The sequence below is a fragment of the Pempheris klunzingeri genome, chromosome 7 (genome assembly GCF_042242105.1).
Source record: "Pempheris klunzingeri isolate RE-2024b chromosome 7, fPemKlu1.hap1, whole genome shotgun sequence".
NCBI classification, from domain to species: Eukaryota; Metazoa; Chordata; class Actinopteri; order Acropomatiformes; family Pempheridae; genus Pempheris; species Pempheris klunzingeri.
In genome coordinates this window covers 25,749,472-25,766,649 of record NC_092018.1, presented here as the reverse complement: position 1 = coordinate 25,766,649, position 17,178 = coordinate 25,749,472, and the positions used below count along the sequence as shown (strand labels likewise).

General features: G+C 43.5%; 1 protein-coding gene across 9 annotated transcripts in view; it reads left to right on the top strand.

The window, feature by feature from the left end:
- Positions 1–17,178, top strand: part of fbrsl1 (fibrosin-like 1) — a 264,098-nt gene that overhangs the window by 164,164 nt on the left and 82,756 nt on the right. For 6 of the 9 annotated variants that reach the window (XM_070833129.1, XM_070833132.1, XM_070833124.1 and 3 more), the window contains exons 5-6: positions 1,513–1,542; positions 14,093–14,122. The exons of 1 other annotated variant lie outside the window; for it this stretch is intronic. In XM_070833129.1, coding sequence (XP_070689230.1) covers positions 1,513–1,542; positions 14,093–14,122 — 60 coding nt within the window. The remainder of the gene's footprint in view (positions 1–1,512; positions 1,543–14,092; positions 14,123–17,178) is intronic. 2 more of the 9 variants (XM_070833125.1, XM_070833126.1) reach the window with 2 other exon arrangements.

Below are 17,178 nucleotides of genomic sequence, written 5' to 3'. Positions count from 1 at the left end.
GGTGTTCTTGCCCTTTAAATCTCTTCACTTGTACTATTTTCTCCTCATTTCTCTTCTTAAGGTCTAGGGTCTTTCTGTCTGTATCACTCTCTCCTTCCCTCTCTCTCTCCCTCTCTCTCTCCCTCTCTCTCTCTCTCTCTCTCTCTCTCTCTCTCTCCCTCTCCGACACTGTCTTTTGTGTTAACTGCCTTCCATTTTTTTGCAGTGGGAGAGCCACTGGGTGCACATCTACAATCTTGCCTTTCATTTCATGGCTTCTGGAAATGGATGTTTTACTGCCTTCATTAAGGCATGCAGCAGTCAGCACCGTGTTTTCCCTCTGAAGTTTAGCTCCATGAACCTCACCATTAGAGGACATTATGGCCCCAGATCTCAGGGCACAGTGGAACACTGTATAATTTGATTAGTGTTATTAATCAAGTGGAATACCGCTCCTTTCACCCCCATCTCCCTCTCCTCCTCCTTTTTACCATTTCACTCCTGCTTTCAGCCCTTTAGATGTTCCCCTCCTTCTTCCTCCTCCTCTTATCCATGAACCTCTCTATCGCCTGCACGACAACACACATGCAGTGAAAGTGACAAAAGGCCTTACGCCTTCCCTTTTAAAAACAATGATTTACCACTTGTTTTTTTTCTCCCCCCTCACAACACCCACCCCTCTCCAACCCATGCCCCCCTCCCCCCCCTCCCTTAGCCCAGGACATAAATCAATTGAGATGAAAGTTCCATAATTGTGCTTGCTGGGAGGGATTTGAACAAAATTGCGCTATGAATTTTTTAAAGGGAATTTTTACTAGCTGTTCAGCGAGACTTGGGAGGCGAAGGAAGGTGAGGCCATGAGGATTTATGGGCCTGGATTCTTCATTACTGAAGTAATTTTCCTGCAAATGATAGTGCAGCACCCTGGAGGGGGAGCGCTGCCCGCCTGGGAGAGTACAAACCTGCTTAATCTCTCGTGGAGAGAGAGCAGCTCAGAGCACTAATATCATCTGTAAGCGACTGAGGCTCCATTTGTTCACATCTAAACCGCTGCTAGTGTATTTGTGATTCATAGTAATTGATTGCTCAGATTCATTCCAAGAGTAGCAATACGAGTTGATTTCATTATGAAGGACAGTTTTGTTAGAACTGCAAGCAAATATGCTACGGGGGAATTTTTATGATACACTGTTTTCATAAAATATGTCATGTCAGACATTTTAGGTTTTAAATATGGTTTTTATAATTGCAAAGGTTGATATGTACACTAGCTGTACATGTGCACTGCAGTAGCTAAGCTATTAATTGAGCTAGACATTGCATGGTCTATTATAAAATGAAGATGGTGGTGGAGAAGAACAAGGCTGTGGTTGACACCCTGTCATCTATCTGTAATGTGAATTTCCATTCTCATGCTTTGCCAAGCTGTCATATTGTTTCTTCAGCAAGGGTCCCTACCTTTGGTCTTTCCTCCCTCCTCATTTTAACCTTCCTCAGTCCAATATGGCTGACGTTCTGTCTCCATCTCTTTAGGTGCAGCCAGCAGCAGTGGCCCTCCTCAAGGTTAGTGCGTCCATGATGCCAGGTTTCATTCTTTATCCTGCCTGCCGTCCACTCAATTTTACAGCTCAGTAGCTTGAGAAGCAGAGGGGGTAAATCTACTGCAAGGAGGAGAAAGAGAGAGGGGGAAAGAGGAAGGGAGAAACAAAATTATTGTGAACCTTGTCACCGATTGAAGTGGATCTCATTCCAGGCACACTAACAACTCAAGACAATTAGTCACTTCTGACTTGGCCAGACCTGAGACTCACTTGAGAGCCAAAAATAGGCAGGAAGTACAAGACCCACTAGCATGGCTAAACACTACAGTTACATGAGCGACTCAGTGAAGAGAGAGGCAACTTATGGATGAAATGGTTCTGAGTTCTGCTGGAACAGCTCCTCTGGGCATTTTGTGCAACACTGAGATAGAGCAAGGAGTATAAAATATGAAGTTAATGCACTGACAAGTCATAAAGATCTGTATAAAATACTGAAAATGAATAATATCTTTGAATATGAATAATTATTCTTTTTGTTGGTATGTATTAGATGTTGCCACACATTTTCCCATATATGGAAAAATGCAGTTTATGACTATATTATATAATGATCTCGTGGTAAGTAACGTGTCTCGCACAGCCTTTTTTTTGTAACATTCATCAACATAAACAAAGACAGCAATGTCAGTAGTCTGTTATGTTCCACCTATTAGGCTGTCTAAGGTAGTTTGTAGCCAAAGATGAGCCATGAAGCTCCAGCCACCACATGCTCCTGAACTAAAGTGAAGCATGACTAAGGTGGGTGGTGCGTGGAAGATCAGGGAGTGGAAAGAGAGAAAAGTTTGTCCTGGGCGCTCTGCAGAGACACAGCGTGACCAATTGAGGTGAAGGGGATGAATGAGGCCATTCACTGGGTTTAATGAAAGAGTTCCTGCTGGGCCCTGAATGAGGGTGGGCCCATCTGCACCACATAGGCGTGCACAAACCAGTGACCTCGAAAATTACCCAGGAAGCACTTTGGGACAGTCACCCCAGCAACAGGCTGGGGTGCGCATAGTAACCAGGCGCTTCAGTCAGTGCCTGGCAGCATCTTAAACAGAGAAAAGTTTTCCCTGTATTGAAAGAACTCTGTGTGAAATCAACTTTGAGGGACACCCCCTAGTTTTTTTTAAAGGGAGGGGGAGCTGCCAATGATTGTACCATGTGAAAACATCCAGGAGCTCTCACCGTCTTTGAGACGTGTGGGATGCTGCCCTCAGGATTTGTCCTCTCAAGACACAACATTTTCATGTGCTGCCTGAATGTAAATGCCTTGCTGTATCTAGGTTGATTAGGTTCAGGGGATGTATAGGTTGTATAGACAGGTCCAATTACTAAGATTCTGTATGAGGAGAGAGATTCCTTCAACATCCCTGGGGACTGGACATTAAGTTTACAAGCATCTTCAAGGATTCGGTTCATTGGATTTTATCTGTGTTATTTGGTTTAATATATTCAGTCTTGATGAGCCAGAGGCATGCAGGTCATTGAAGTTCCATTCCCGTCTCCGTTCCCTCACGGAACTTTTGACAGCGTGAAATGACAATCCGCCCCTGCACGCATCTCCCACGTCAAAAAGTAATGAGATTGTGCTGCTGGAAATATCACTACAAAGCATCAGGCCTGCACTCGGGTCTGACTGCACCTTCAAACAGCGCTGCCTGCCAGCTCGCCTGCCTCGCCTGCCTGCTGAAAAAGAAACGAACAAAAACAATCAGAATCAGAGACAGAGAAACGGCAAGGGAAGCTCCCCACACTGAGACAAACGAACACGCCAGGGCCTTTCATCCTGAGAGTGATTAGCCATCCGAAACGTTTTAAAACCCTGCTTTGAGTGTGTTCCTCAAACGGAAGAGTTCCATTGAGGAGTGGTGGTGAGATGTTTCTCGCTGGGAAGCGCCAGTGATCTAGTCTCTAATTGTGGCGTCGCTGACAAGGCTGGTGTGGCTGGGAGCTTTTTAAGCGGGGCTTTTTGCTACGCTCTTGTTCCCTTCCTGTCAGATCCACCACCAAAGGCACCAGGGAACAAAAAGGCCCCTCAGATTCTGTTCTTACATCCATCTGCCTATTGCTTTGTGCATAAATACAGGCTTAATTTAACACACTAATAGGCCCCGATGCTGGTTTGATGTGACCAGAACTACAATAGGTGCTGTAAATGTAGTGTTTGGTTGTAGATATGTGAGATTATCCAGAATGATTTTCAGTCTGTATAATTACTATCTTCACTGCTCTCTTTCTCTTTCATATTTCATTGATTGAAGTCTTTTAGCTTCAGTGAAGATGCAAAAATTCTGACACATTGGCAATAGTGCTACCCTTCTTCTGCAGTATAGTAGGAACAAAGTCATGTTCAAGGTCTTTGAGCGGCGTTCAGTAGAACTGGTAGGAGCTTTCTGAATTTGGCACAGAAAACTTTTCCGATTCTCTACTGTTCATAAGCCAGGTTGTCGAAGGTTTGAGGGATCGAAGAGAGGCAGTTTGAAGAATCAAAGAATCAGTGACAGTTGGAAGAAAAAAGGGAGGAGTTGGAGGGGTAGAGAGGAGAGGAAAGGAGTAGAACCCTAGCTCATAAAAATCAGTATTATAACAACATTAATTGATGCTGCTGAGTGCCATATGTGACGCCATATGGAAAAGCTGCCCCAGAGGCCTGCTATAATAGACAGCCCGCAGCGGTGCACACAACTTGGCACATTTACAAACAAGGGACGTCCCATTAATATCAGCCACACAGACCGAGCAGGAGACAGTGAGAGAGGGAATGAGAGGGTGTCGGAGGGAGGAAGGGGTGAGAAAATAAAGAGAGGGAACTTAGTTAACTGTATTTAGTATTTAGCCACTTGCCTCATGCTATAATTTCTACCAAATAAAGAGAAGTTGAAGAGATTCTTTAGATCCATATCAGTATCCATTTACAATGTCTGCTCCTCTACTCCCACGGTTCCTTAATTACAGTAATAAATGGACCCTCCCTTCTGGGTTGATCAGACCGCCCTCTGTCCGCCCAACTGTCACTCCCTCCACAGATGCCCACTGGCCCTTTCACCACACACACACACACACACACACACACACACACACTTCAGCAGGTGAGGTGATTCATGGCATCTTGACAAAGGCGGCGTGAATGAGCTCTGTTTAACCTCTTCTGTGCCTAATCACAGGGCAGCTGTTATTTACGGCTGCTGTCCACAGTTTCCACTGCTTGGTTGCTCACAGCACTGTCTCACTGAAACACAGCATTTCCTCTTAGGACAGAAACTGTGTTGATGTGAGAGTTCGCCAAGAAATTATTCACAGAAAATGTTTACCGGTGGTAAATAGTACATTAATTATATAGTCATTCAAAATAAGAATAACAAAGCTCATCATGTATATCTTGTAAGTAGTTTTGAAATCACAGCTCTTAGAATGTGACCACATTCAACTAACTAAGTTATTTTCATTATAGAATAATCTGTTAATTATTGTTTCTACTAATCAAATCGTGTAAAGACTCATGTAATTAGTCTTTAAATTGTCAGAAAAAAATTGAAAAACCCACAAGCCCTTCAAGCCAACATCTTCAAAATGCATCCAAATCAAAACTAATTTCTTAACATATAAGATATAAGAGAAAGAAAAGTAGCAAATCCTCACATTTTAGAGGTTGTAAGTGAATCTAAGTCCTTTTGCTTGATAGAGATGAATCAATAATTGAAACTAACCAACTGTTTCAGCATACGTGCAGTGTTAAAGCTGGAAAAGATAAGTACAGAAGTCTTAATGACATTAAGGTGGTTAGATGATGTTTAGTTTTTCTTTCTGATATGATGTGATGGTATCAGGGGGAAGGGGATCTGCAAACTGACATGCATCCACCTTTACGGCCCCGTATGGCCTAGATGTACACGCATGCGTTTTGTGCCTGGCTTTTCTGACTCCTCTGATGTGCCCAGAGCAGGAAGGGAGAAAGAGAGATCCTTATGAAAGGGAGTTGTCAGCCATTCTGTTGAGTTTCATAGAATGTGAGGCGAAACAAGAATAGCGTACAGCTGTTTCCTCCCTGACACAGAGGGAGGCAGATGAAGAGCAAAAGAGAGAAAGAGGGAGGGGAGGAAGAGGGAGAGCGAGAGAGAGCTCTCCACTCTGTGATGTGCACTGATGTAGCTGCAGCTCTAGGTCAAACGCTGCCAGTGTTTTGTGTTCATCTTCGTCTCGTCTCCCTAGTGCTCCTCTAAATTATTCACAGCCTGAAGATGTGCAGTGTGGCTGCCTCCTCCCTTCCTTTCTCCTCCCTCACTCTGCATTACTCTCTGTCTCTCTTTCTCTGTTTTCCATCCCTTCCTTTTTCTCATGTGACGGCTTGTTTCAGAGGCAGCAAACAGACGTTTCTCTCTTGCGCGCTGGTTCATCCCCCCATCCCACCCCTCAACCACTCATCTACCATCAACCACCCACCTTTCATCACTGACTCCATCTCTCACACTCCTCCTTTCATCCCTGCTCTTCCCTCGCTTGACTCTCCTGGCTGCCAGACTAGAGCCAGCCGTCTGTTTTTTTAAGGAGGAGGCTGCCAGCTGTTAGCATCAACTTCTTGGTGGCTCCTGTTCTCCCCCCTCTCTGTACCTCCGTCACTCTCAGGGTGACAGGGTGTTTTCCCCCTTTGTTTCTTTTTTTCTCTTTAATGATTTCCAGTGACTTTGTGCTCGTTTTATCTAGCCAAGTTGAGAGATAAACCCCAAGTGTGCACCAAATCCTCGGGCCAGTCAATGGCACTGATTAAAGATGTGCCCGTCAGTCATTTCACCTTTAACAGACTACCAGCATGTGAAGATGGAGGGAGCTGCTAGAAATCAAGGACATAGTGGGACTAGGGTTAAGCATTATGATGATAGATACCATAAAATGATGTCCTCCCTTAGATATTATGTCATACTTTGATACTGAAACAGCTATCCCTTCATTGTTTGTGGGTGTATCAGAAAACAATGAACAGAAGAAATACCTTGATTTTTCAGGTATTTCTTTTGCTGGAATATCCAAAAATAGGCACCCCTGTCATGTCAATCATTTCACAATTGAGTTTCTGTTATTATTATTTTATCACAATATAAATTGTATTTACAGTGATAGACAGAGATTAAATTTTATCCATGTTGCTCACCCTGAGATTGGGTGCAGCCAAACATGCATGCAGCACCTCTGTGATCTGAATGTGTGGGCTTGTAAACCTCCGGCTTTTGTAACAGATCGTTATTGACATGTTAACCAGGAAAATGCAAGTATTAAATCCTGTTAGGACAGCAGGGGTTGGAGGATGAGGTGTACTCCTGGTGGCCACCTGAGGAGAGAGCAGAGTGGAGAGAGCAGCTGAATCCAGTTCCAGCCGTTTCCACAGGACACTCATTTGTAATTCTGTTCCCTGCCTACAATAACGTTTGATCATTGCAGAGGGGGGACATAAGGTGCAGGGGGGGAAGGGAGCTAAAGCTCTCTCCCTCCCTCTTCACTCCCCCTCCTCAAACCCCCTACCCGCCCTCTCGCAATTGCTGTCACCCAGTATGAATGCCCCCTCTGGCCCGATGACAAGTCTAGCGTGAAACGCTTGGCTGCCCCCTGAAATTAGCAGTAGAGCCCCCCGGCGGCACATGCTTCTCATGACCAGCACACAGTGGGCCACCGCCAGATTCTTTTCATTATGGCTGTGGCCTGCCAGCCCCCTTACTCTACCTCCTTCTGATCCCCCCCACCCCACCCCACACCCGCCCTTGCCTCTGTGCATTGGCCAGAGCTCAGTAAACAGCATCTGTAGTGCTCATCACATTACTGTCTTAGGGAAGAGAAGGCGTCTAAGTGACTTTATGTGTGCATACAGTATGTGATTTTGTGTTAATGCACATAGTATGCATATACTGTGCATGTTTGTGTGTGTTGCCTTGACAGGATTAGTAAGAGAGAAAGCTAGTAGTAGCAGTACAGAGAGTGAGAAGAGTGAGAGAGGAGGGGAGTAGCAGTACAGAGCAATGCCTGGAGGCTCAATCTGTTCCTCACTGAGCTACATCAGTGTTAGAGACGGCGGCTCGGGCCGCAGGGAAGCCTCCACTCGCTCCATCAAACTGTCAGGCAGCCAGCGGAGCTGCACAGGGAGACTCTCAGCTGCCCCTGGGGCCAGTTCAAGTCAACATCCCATTTCCTTGCCTCCTCGCCTAATTTCTCCTACACCCCGACTTAAATTTCCAATGCCCAGTGTCTGCCGCTGCAACTCAGCAGCACCGGGCCCGGGGGCCATGTCAAAACGCTGGGAGGTGCTGAGGATTGTACATGCATGTATGTGTCTGTGCGATCACCTCTGAAGGCAAGAAAGTGAGCTAGTTACAGTCACATGGTCAGCAGAGACAAGCAGTCGAAGGGAGCCTCATGAAAGACGGGGTGTAAAAAAAAAAAAAACATAAATCAGTGTTGTTTTTTTCTGTCATTCTGTCTTATCTATGTCCCCGTTTTTCCACCAGGACTATATTCATAACACAGTTGTGTATTCCCTGTCCCTTCAGGTTTCTGGCAGTTTTCCTCTTTCTCTCTGAGCTGAATAAATGCTCCCTGTTCCCTCGTACATCTGCCATTACTGTCTGTTTTTCCCTCGCCAAACTACTCCAAGGATCACACCAGCAGCCCAGTCGGCTCTGTCACTCCCCCAGCGAGTGCTGAAAGCAAAGGTTGAGGGATTTCTTGTTGGAAAGGACAAGGCGGCCCTTTAATTTACTGAAGAAAGGGGACAGCTCTTCAAATTTACCCCCACCACTATCACCATCAATCTGTCTGTGCACCCCCTCCTCCTTCCTCCTCGACCTCACCACATACTTTGCATGGAAGTGAAACAGAGTGCTGCCAGGTCTCAGTGCTGTTTACATGGACTCTGGGTAATGTTAAAGTCTGCTTAGTTTGGCCCCTGGTCAGGACTATATCTTTCCTCACCCCAGCTTGATTTACATGGCCCCCGCTGACTCTTCCCTTAAGTGTGTCAGCTCTGAACCAGAGGCCCCTGTGTGTCTGGCTAATGCAAAGAGCATTTCTCTGAGCTTGTCTTCTTCAATCCTCCTTCACTCTCATTCTCTCTCTGTCCTCTGTCAATGGGCCTCTGTGAAAGGAGCTATTGCTGAAGCCGTCTGTTTGCACAGCCAACTGCGAGGTCCCAAGCTCAAATATGGTTTTACATGAGAGCCTGTCTAGGCCTCTCCTGCTGGTCGATATCATTTCTACCCGGCAGAGCTTTTTTTCTCAGTCTCATTCCCTCCGGATTCTACATCTTCACTGGGATCAATACTCTCCTAATCCAGTGCTCCAAGGCTGACCCAGGGTAATCAGCTGACTTCCCATGCTGCATGCTGGAGAGGTCAGGGGTCAAATGGCTGTATAGATTTGATCCCGTGATCAAATCACTTTGCTAGGTGGTGCTTTCAGATAAAGCTATTGGGGTCAAGAGCAATCATTTGATTTTTTTTTTATATATCTGTGGTTGAGATAGTTAAATGCAGTGGTGCTATATGAGCCATGTAACCCCTAATATTAACACAGCACTGCAACCAAAGTTCAGCACTTAACATGCTTACACACATGTGAGCATACTTATACACCAACTCTTTCACTTTGTAGTGACTCGTGGCTATCCAAGTTTGTTTCAGAGAGGGTGAAAACATAAGAGCATGCAACAAAACATCCTGTTGGCTAATTATGAAAGCTGAGTTGAAGTAAGGCTTCACCCTTTGCCACAAGGCTAAAGAGACCTTCACATATCCCGCAGATGTTTCAGGCCTCACAGGAGGTCCTCTAGCAGAGGCTCCGCTTCCAAGCCCCATCAGAGTGGCCACGGTGGCTACGTCCCCACACCTCATCGCAGCATCCACAGGGGGGAAATTGCAGGAGGAAATTGGTGTTGTTCCACCAGTATCCAACACTGCTTTGGTCCGCGACTATCTAAATGGACCATTACCCCCTCTGTGTGCTCTCACTCTAGGAGATCTGGGTTTGTCTGTACTCTCTCCCTTACAATCAGGGGTTTCTCAATAAAGATCCCTGGAGAGATGTCTTCTAAACTGAAGCTCTTTCTATCATCATTATGAGGATGTCTACATTTTTGCATTGTTGGCTTGTCATCATATTCACTTGGACAAGGGATCAAATACTACTGCTGTCTCCACTGTTAAGTCACAGTCTTTGGCGCCCTTCAGTCAATTCAGCCAGTTCAGTTTTTACATGAAGCATACGTTTGTTTTTTTTCATTCTTCAAGTTTTGGATTTAAGACATTCAATCTGTGGTACAAAACTATGTAAATATTTGCAGGAATCAAGATGTAGTAACATTATCCCAAACTACTCAGTTCAGTGTTAAAATTGATGCAATATCTTTGGAGTGCTATTAATGGAAAGCAGTTGGAAACATTAATCTCACATTTAACACTGCACCTGAATTCCTTGCATGCGTTATATAACATAATCTTAATCTGGTGGCAACACTTTTTACAATGACACATTGAACTTCAGTCATGCAAGCTTTTGTCACAAATTGTATTATCACAGCACAAATACTTTTATGCATATTCTCTTTTTTTGTTTTTTTAAATTTTGTTTATTAGTTTATTTATTTTTAGAAGGAACCAACAGTGACACTTGGATGCCAGCAGCTCATGTTTTGCCTATTTTTTCTAGATTTCTTGCAGCAAGTACAGGGTTGCGATCAGTATTCAGGCAGACAGTCATTGACGCCATGCCAGCATTTGCGTAGCTGGGCAAGTTCTTCCTCTGTTCCCCTCTTTATCTCTGAGGCAGAATTCATGGCAGACTGTCCTCCGAGTGTGACAAGTGGAACTGTGTGATTAATTTGGCCAGTCATTTTAATGTGCTCCGGGATGCGCAACGCTTATTGTCTTCTCCTTGCACGTCTATTGGAATCTGCAAGAGAAAATGTCCAGGAGAATCGAGACATCCATCCCTCCCTCCCTCCCTCCCTCCCTCGCTCTCTGTTGCTCCTCTCTCCTCAGCCCTGCCTCATTTCAGGGCTGAGCTACAGGGTCGTCATGGGGGCCAGCTCAGGTCGAGGCCTGGCTCTAGCCAGGGCCGCTGGCGGAATAAATCTCCTGTCTCTGAAGTGTTGAAAGCTGTGTAAATGTCAAATGCATCCGTCTGATGTGCTGGCTGAGGGGAAGGGAGGGTTGGAGAGGGGATGGGATGCTGGGAGGGGGGGTTGTGGATGAGCCATCCGCTGAAGCTGGTCCCCCGTTACTCTTCGTAGCTGGCGGTTGCCAGGTGCAGATGTTGCTGCTTGCTCCCTGCCTCTGAAGAGCCAGCCAGTTTTTTTTATTTTTTTTTTATGGTTTGTTTGGTTTGTGAACATCTATGAGAGACACAAACCACTGGGGGCTTGGCTCCTGTCAGGCAGCTTAGTGAGCTGCATATCTCTCCGATTTTAACAAAGTCCCCTCTGACCACCAGGCGTGCTGTTGAGGGAGGTTTCTGTTTGGGGTTGTGGATTTGCATTTCCACCATTTAGTTTTTCATGTATAGCCATGCTGAGAATCTTTTACCCTGTGTAGATATTCAAAGACGGCTAAATAACGTGGTTCTCTTCTCACACCTATGCACTCACAACCGTAAGCCAATTTTGTACTTTTATAGGTTCATTGTATTATTTTCTTTCACTCAACCATTCGCACTAGCACAACAGGGCAATCACATACAGTACTGACAAAAATACTACTTCCATCCGTCCATCCCTTCATCTCTATAGCATCCCCCCTGCTTGTTCTTACTGTTGTTTTGTTCTCCCTTTCCACCTGCCTCTCTCTCCCCTGCTGTGCAGTGTCTCTGTCTGAGCCGTAGCTAGTATCCCTCTTTACGCTGTGCTGCAGTTCATGCTTCTTGTAAAAGGATAAGCACCATGCTGTGCTCTTTTGATATTATTTTTCCTCCTCGCCAGCTCCAGCCTTGTGAGGCCTCATCTCTAGTGTCATGGCTACTGCTGCAACAACAAGGCCAAGCATGCACCCAGGGAATAGACTGAGCCAGTTGTTCATCTCCATCACCTCGGATTTAAACTCATCCCCAGTAATAGAGATCAGTTCAACTGCATGCTAAGAATACATTTACACCAGTTTCCAAGGGGTTGGGCGAAGTTGGAGATTTTCCTTTTTTTTTTTTATTATTTGTAGATTGATCAAGATGGAGAGAAACATTGTTTTGTATGTGATTCCTCTCAGATAAAATGCCAGAGTGGTGAGGGAACAAATGGATGGTGATTACAGGTTGTGATGTGCCCCTAACAGAAATGGCTGACAATTAATTTGTCCCAAATCCGTCATCTGAATGGGGAATTGATTGACAAGAAGCCTAAGCCACTTTCTGTTTCCTAATGCCCCGCACTCTGTAATGAAGGTCTTTTGACAAGCAAAAGCCCAGAAATGAGGGTTTGTGAACATTCCCCAAGAAAAAAGAGGACATGATGCACAGAAAATTGTGTTTTTCTAATTTTCCATTCCAAGCACATGTGGGTAAATACTCATAGGTTACAATTCATAGATTCTGGACCATTTTCCTTTATTTTAGAGCAAGTAATCAAATAATTTTACATGGAATAAAGAAAACACACTAACATATTTTTGCTTGGCTATCTAATACAGATAACCACACATTAAACCATATTTTCACACACATAATACAATTGTCAGGTTATTTTTGCATCTCCTCGTGGACATTTTCTACAGTATTGTGAGGTGCCCTTCCTTAGCTTACACACAGTGTAAAGCCTCATACTGAACACATCATTTTACTGTATTTATCCTCCAGCAGGTTTATGTTCTATGTCTTGTGTAAGAATGCTACAGTATGGAGAACAGGAGCTCAGGCATTTCTTTGAGTTGTTATTGTGCAGATAAAGATGCAAGCACAACAATAAACCCTCCTAAGGGTTTGAGCCGCAATGTTTTTCACTTAAAGCTTCTGCCAGCAAGGACTCCTACTGTAGCCCTTGTCTTTGCAGAGTAGGATGAATCATGAAGCATGGCAGACAACCCCCCCTCCACGCACACACACACACCCACACACACACACACACACACACACACACCCCAGCCCCCTGCCCCTCTCCCACTCTCCTCTCCTGAGAGATCTTGGCCACTGAGCCTTTGCACTGATTACTCTCGTTACTTAATTATACATTTGGACCCACCGCACTCACAACAAAGAGCTGCTGTGCCTCCATTGACCCAGCTCCCTCCTCATTGTCCCCGGCTCTGAAAGGGAGTCAAACAAAATAAAGGGGGTCCACTTAAATATGTTGCCACAGGAACTTAATTGACAGATTGATGGCAGTTTTTCACTGGGGGCCCTCTCACTCGCTCTCCGCTTGAGTTGCTCTGCTTCTCATGCATCCTGCTGTGAGGTCCAGTGGGACTGGCCTGCAGCTCGACCACTCCTGTTTCCACAACTTTACTATCTATTGTCTTGGGGGAGAGAGTTACCAGCCAAGAGCATTTAGCAGCAAATTATTGTGAGAAACGGAAGCAAAGATCTTGTGGTTTTGAAGTTGAAGAATGCTGTTATGTTTGCCATAAGAATTAAAATTATAGTCTTTGAATGGACAGGATGGGATGTTACCCAGAAGGTACTGAACAAATGATTTGTAAAAGCTTTGATGTAAGCCAGGGTTATTGACTTTACTTTAACTTCACACATTCTTTTAGACGATAGATGAATACAATTTCTAGTATTAATCTGAGTTTTTGCTACAAAAGAGTTTTCTGCCTGTGAACAGGAATAAAAGACTGTGGCCCTCTGTCAGTTACAAGGTCTGACTTTTTGTCTTCTTTTTTTTATGGCTGCACCTCTTCTCAAGATATTTGAGTCTGATCACTTAGTATTTTAATGGTAAAGTGACTTGTGAAATTTGAAGTGTTTTCACTTCTTGGCTGAACAGACGGTGATTTGGCCTTTGGCCATGCTAGACAAGGCGTATTTCAAAGTACAACCTTTCTTTTTATTTAGCTCCTTTATCCCTGTAGAAGTCTGACATACAAATTAAAGACTGGTTTGTCATAAGGCAGATTTGAAATACCACACTTAATAGGCACTGTGTTTGAGTATTCAGAGAGCCTAAGCTCTCTGTGACCTTGAGATACTATCGTCCAATTTTAAAGCATTCTTAAAAGGCTAAATGACAATCTGCAGCTGAATGCAAAGTCATTGAACAGACTCTTTATAATAGAACCCAGTGTATAGTATTTTTCATTTTTTCACCCTTTAGAAATTTTTCAGTATTGAATTTGCAACAGAAACACCAGATTGCTGTTCTGTGTGACTGTGCTGCTTTTGAAACCTGAAAAACTCTCGTAGACTACCACACTCTCCTGTCCCTCCCTATCCTCCGCTGTTTGTGCTGAAAGCTGTCAGGGAATGAGAGGTTGCACACAAAAATAACATCTGCACTGATTATGGGCTACTGGGGGGAGCCAAATGAATAATTCCTTGTATTTCCAATGTCTGTCTCTTTTCTGTTACAGTGTGACAGCGAGAGTGACATTGACGACAAGGTAAGACTGCTTTTCCTGTGTTTATTCACCCAACACATGAAGTGGCTGAGAGTTGTGAATAACAAATTTGAGCTCTCAACTAGAGGAGGCAGATAGTCATAGTGTGTTGTTAGTAAAAAAAAAAAAAAAAAGACAAGGAGTAAAAGACTACTGTGTTGGTTCCACCACTCTTGATCATTTGCAGGAAAATTACAGGAAGTAGCCATTTTTCAGTGTTTGTTTTCTTATGTTGTGATCTATCATTTTTGTTTCGATCAGTTGTGCAGTTTACATTTTTGCTTTGGGTGAAGCAACAGAATGATAGTAATAAGAAGTAATAGTAGAATCACCTCATGAGACAGTCTTTGAAGTTTCTGAGCATGTCTTGAAAAAACATTTCTTAGTTTTCAAAACAGTGGCTAAATGTGACTAGAATGTCATCTTCATTTTCCAAAAGTCTCACATGTAAACATATGGAAATCTAAGCCTGGAGCGAGCATTATCAGCAACTTAGTGTGCTTAAAAACAATCGCACACTATTTTAGTAGTGACCTCATCAAGTTTTAACCATTTGACAATTTGACAGATGTAGTCTATCAGTTTCACTTCTGTGTATTTGTTTCTCCCAGACTTGGAGGTGGTTGTCTAATGGCAGCCACCTGGTTACAAGATGAAACGCCTTTGGGGAACCTCACGCATTCTAATTCCTCCACAGTTTAGCAATTACTCCCTGGTAAATGAATGAGATAGCATGCCTAATCTCCTGTAAGCTTAGCTCCCAGTTCTGTGGAAATGTCTGCAGCTCTCCCCATAAATAATACATTGATAGCAGGCCCAATTTGCATTAACTGTAGCCTGGCAAGTCAATAGGCTTTTATCTCTTCATTGAAGCGAGAAGGAACCGAGGGCGCTAGCTAGTTGACATGACATAGAGACTGTCAGTCTCCATACGGCTCCCTGGCATCACTGTGGGGGGTAGAGAGGGAAATAAAGTAGGAGGGCAGGTCTCAGCTTTTCAGGGTTTTGTTTTCCTTCCTGCCCGTTCAGTTACTTGAGACTTGTAACAGTTCTATATAGTGTCACAAAATTTGACGTTTAATGTATAAAAGTTTGATACTAAACAACAATACTTAAAGAAAGAGAAGAGAAAAAAACAAACCATGCTTTGGCGGTTTTGTAGAAACTCAGCAGTGTTGCTGTGTAGTTGGTTAAGTGTCAGCCTCTGTCTTGTTCAGTGCAACAGCTCCATATTTGGCAGTTGGCACCACTTATATCAGCCGGTTTAGGTTGACTGGGATACAGTTCAAAATATGGTGGACATTGCTGCCAAGTTTTCAGCTGTCTGTTTGTTGAATTTTGTACCAATTATTACATAGTCCACTGTCAAGAGCCAGACTGCAGCTTCACTTGTTCAGGCTTTCCTCACGTCAGGAAGTGGTATTTCAACACAATTTGTAAATGTATTACTGGTTCATGAAAAATAATTCTGAATGCAATCTATGAAAAATACTAATGCAATTTTACTAATATCACTTTTGTTACAATGATCAGGCACTGTGTTTTTATTCTTTAAGCATGGTACCTATACTATTAATGTGAATCCCATAGGCAGCAAAATGATACTGTTAAACAAAAATATAATTGCTAGTAAGAAAGTTGTAACTGGGTCTGCACTCATGTAATCAATTATCTTGGCTCGTGTTGACTATTGATTTTCACTCCTTTTCTTGCTTTTTGTGTTTCTTACAGTTTTGGTTTCAGTTCTCAGTTTTCAGTCTCAGTTCTAAAGTTATAACTCTTGGTTGTGTGATGGAACAGTGATGGTGTGATACAATAATCTTGTAAACAAAGCTACATTATGTTATGAAAGGCAGTAATAAAGTAAATAAATAAATAGTAAATAGTCAAATAATATTCAAACTAATATTTACTACATAGACCAGTAACAACCTGTTCTGCATCATCATAGTTTCAATGCAAACACCCCGTTTGAAAGTTTTTTATCTAAGTAAGAATCGGTAAGTATTTTCCATAGTTTTAATGATTCTGATGTTCTATTTCCAGGAGCTAAGGTATCAAACAAAGAAAAGCTTTCATTTGTGGTAAACATGAAATGTAAATGAACAGCATGACTCCAAATTAAGTTTCACTGTTGTGGAATCTTTGAAAATACACTGTAGATGTACATGCGTTTCCCTAGAGAGCAAGAAGAAAAGAACATCTGGATGAAGGCTAAAGCAGTGCTGACCTTTTCATTTCCTCAGAAACCCATATTATCATAATCAGGTTGATGAGAGTTGTGAACCATCTGTAGCAAATTGCTGAGGAAAGAAGAAGACTGGGGGAAAAAATACTTTGACAGGCCATCACCAAAGGCAGAAAAAAACACCATGGTGTAAAAATTGGGTTCCATGAGGAGAAAGACAAACACTGTCATTTGTAATTGCCCGCACTCAGGATAACTCGACAGCGATAATTTTCTGCAACGTTTTGCTGAAACAGGTGCCGGCTCCTTCCGTATCTCTCCAATGAAAACAAAGACTCCTTTCACATCAGATTACCAGACACCTGAACACCCACATTGTCAGGATTTCACAGATTAACTTAATTAGAATATTGCTTCCAGGTGTGCCACCAGGGTGCAATCAGTTACTCTGTATTTGAATAAAACTGACGATTTGCTGCCACAGCAAAGTCAGTTTAGATTGTTGCACCTTGTGAAGCTTGCTTGCATCAAAGCAATGCAGAGATGGCATGCAGTGATGTGTTTCCAGAATGTGTCAGACTTGAATTCTTCAGAGATTGCAGGGTCACCTCCAGTTCAGCGCAAGGCTGTGAGGGGGATTTTTATGTAGATTGGCTCAGCCTTGAGGAAACAAGTAATCAGAATCTGGGTATTGTGTTTTCATCACTGGCATTTCTTCTTGGGAGGCCTGTCGTCTGATGTCCGAGATTACATGATGTTTGACAGTGACAAGTATTCAGTGTTGGTTTAAAAAAAAGAACAGCCTTGCTTATGTCTGCACCCTGGGGGATAATCCACACAATGAAGGATTTTTTAGGGACAATTATGTTTT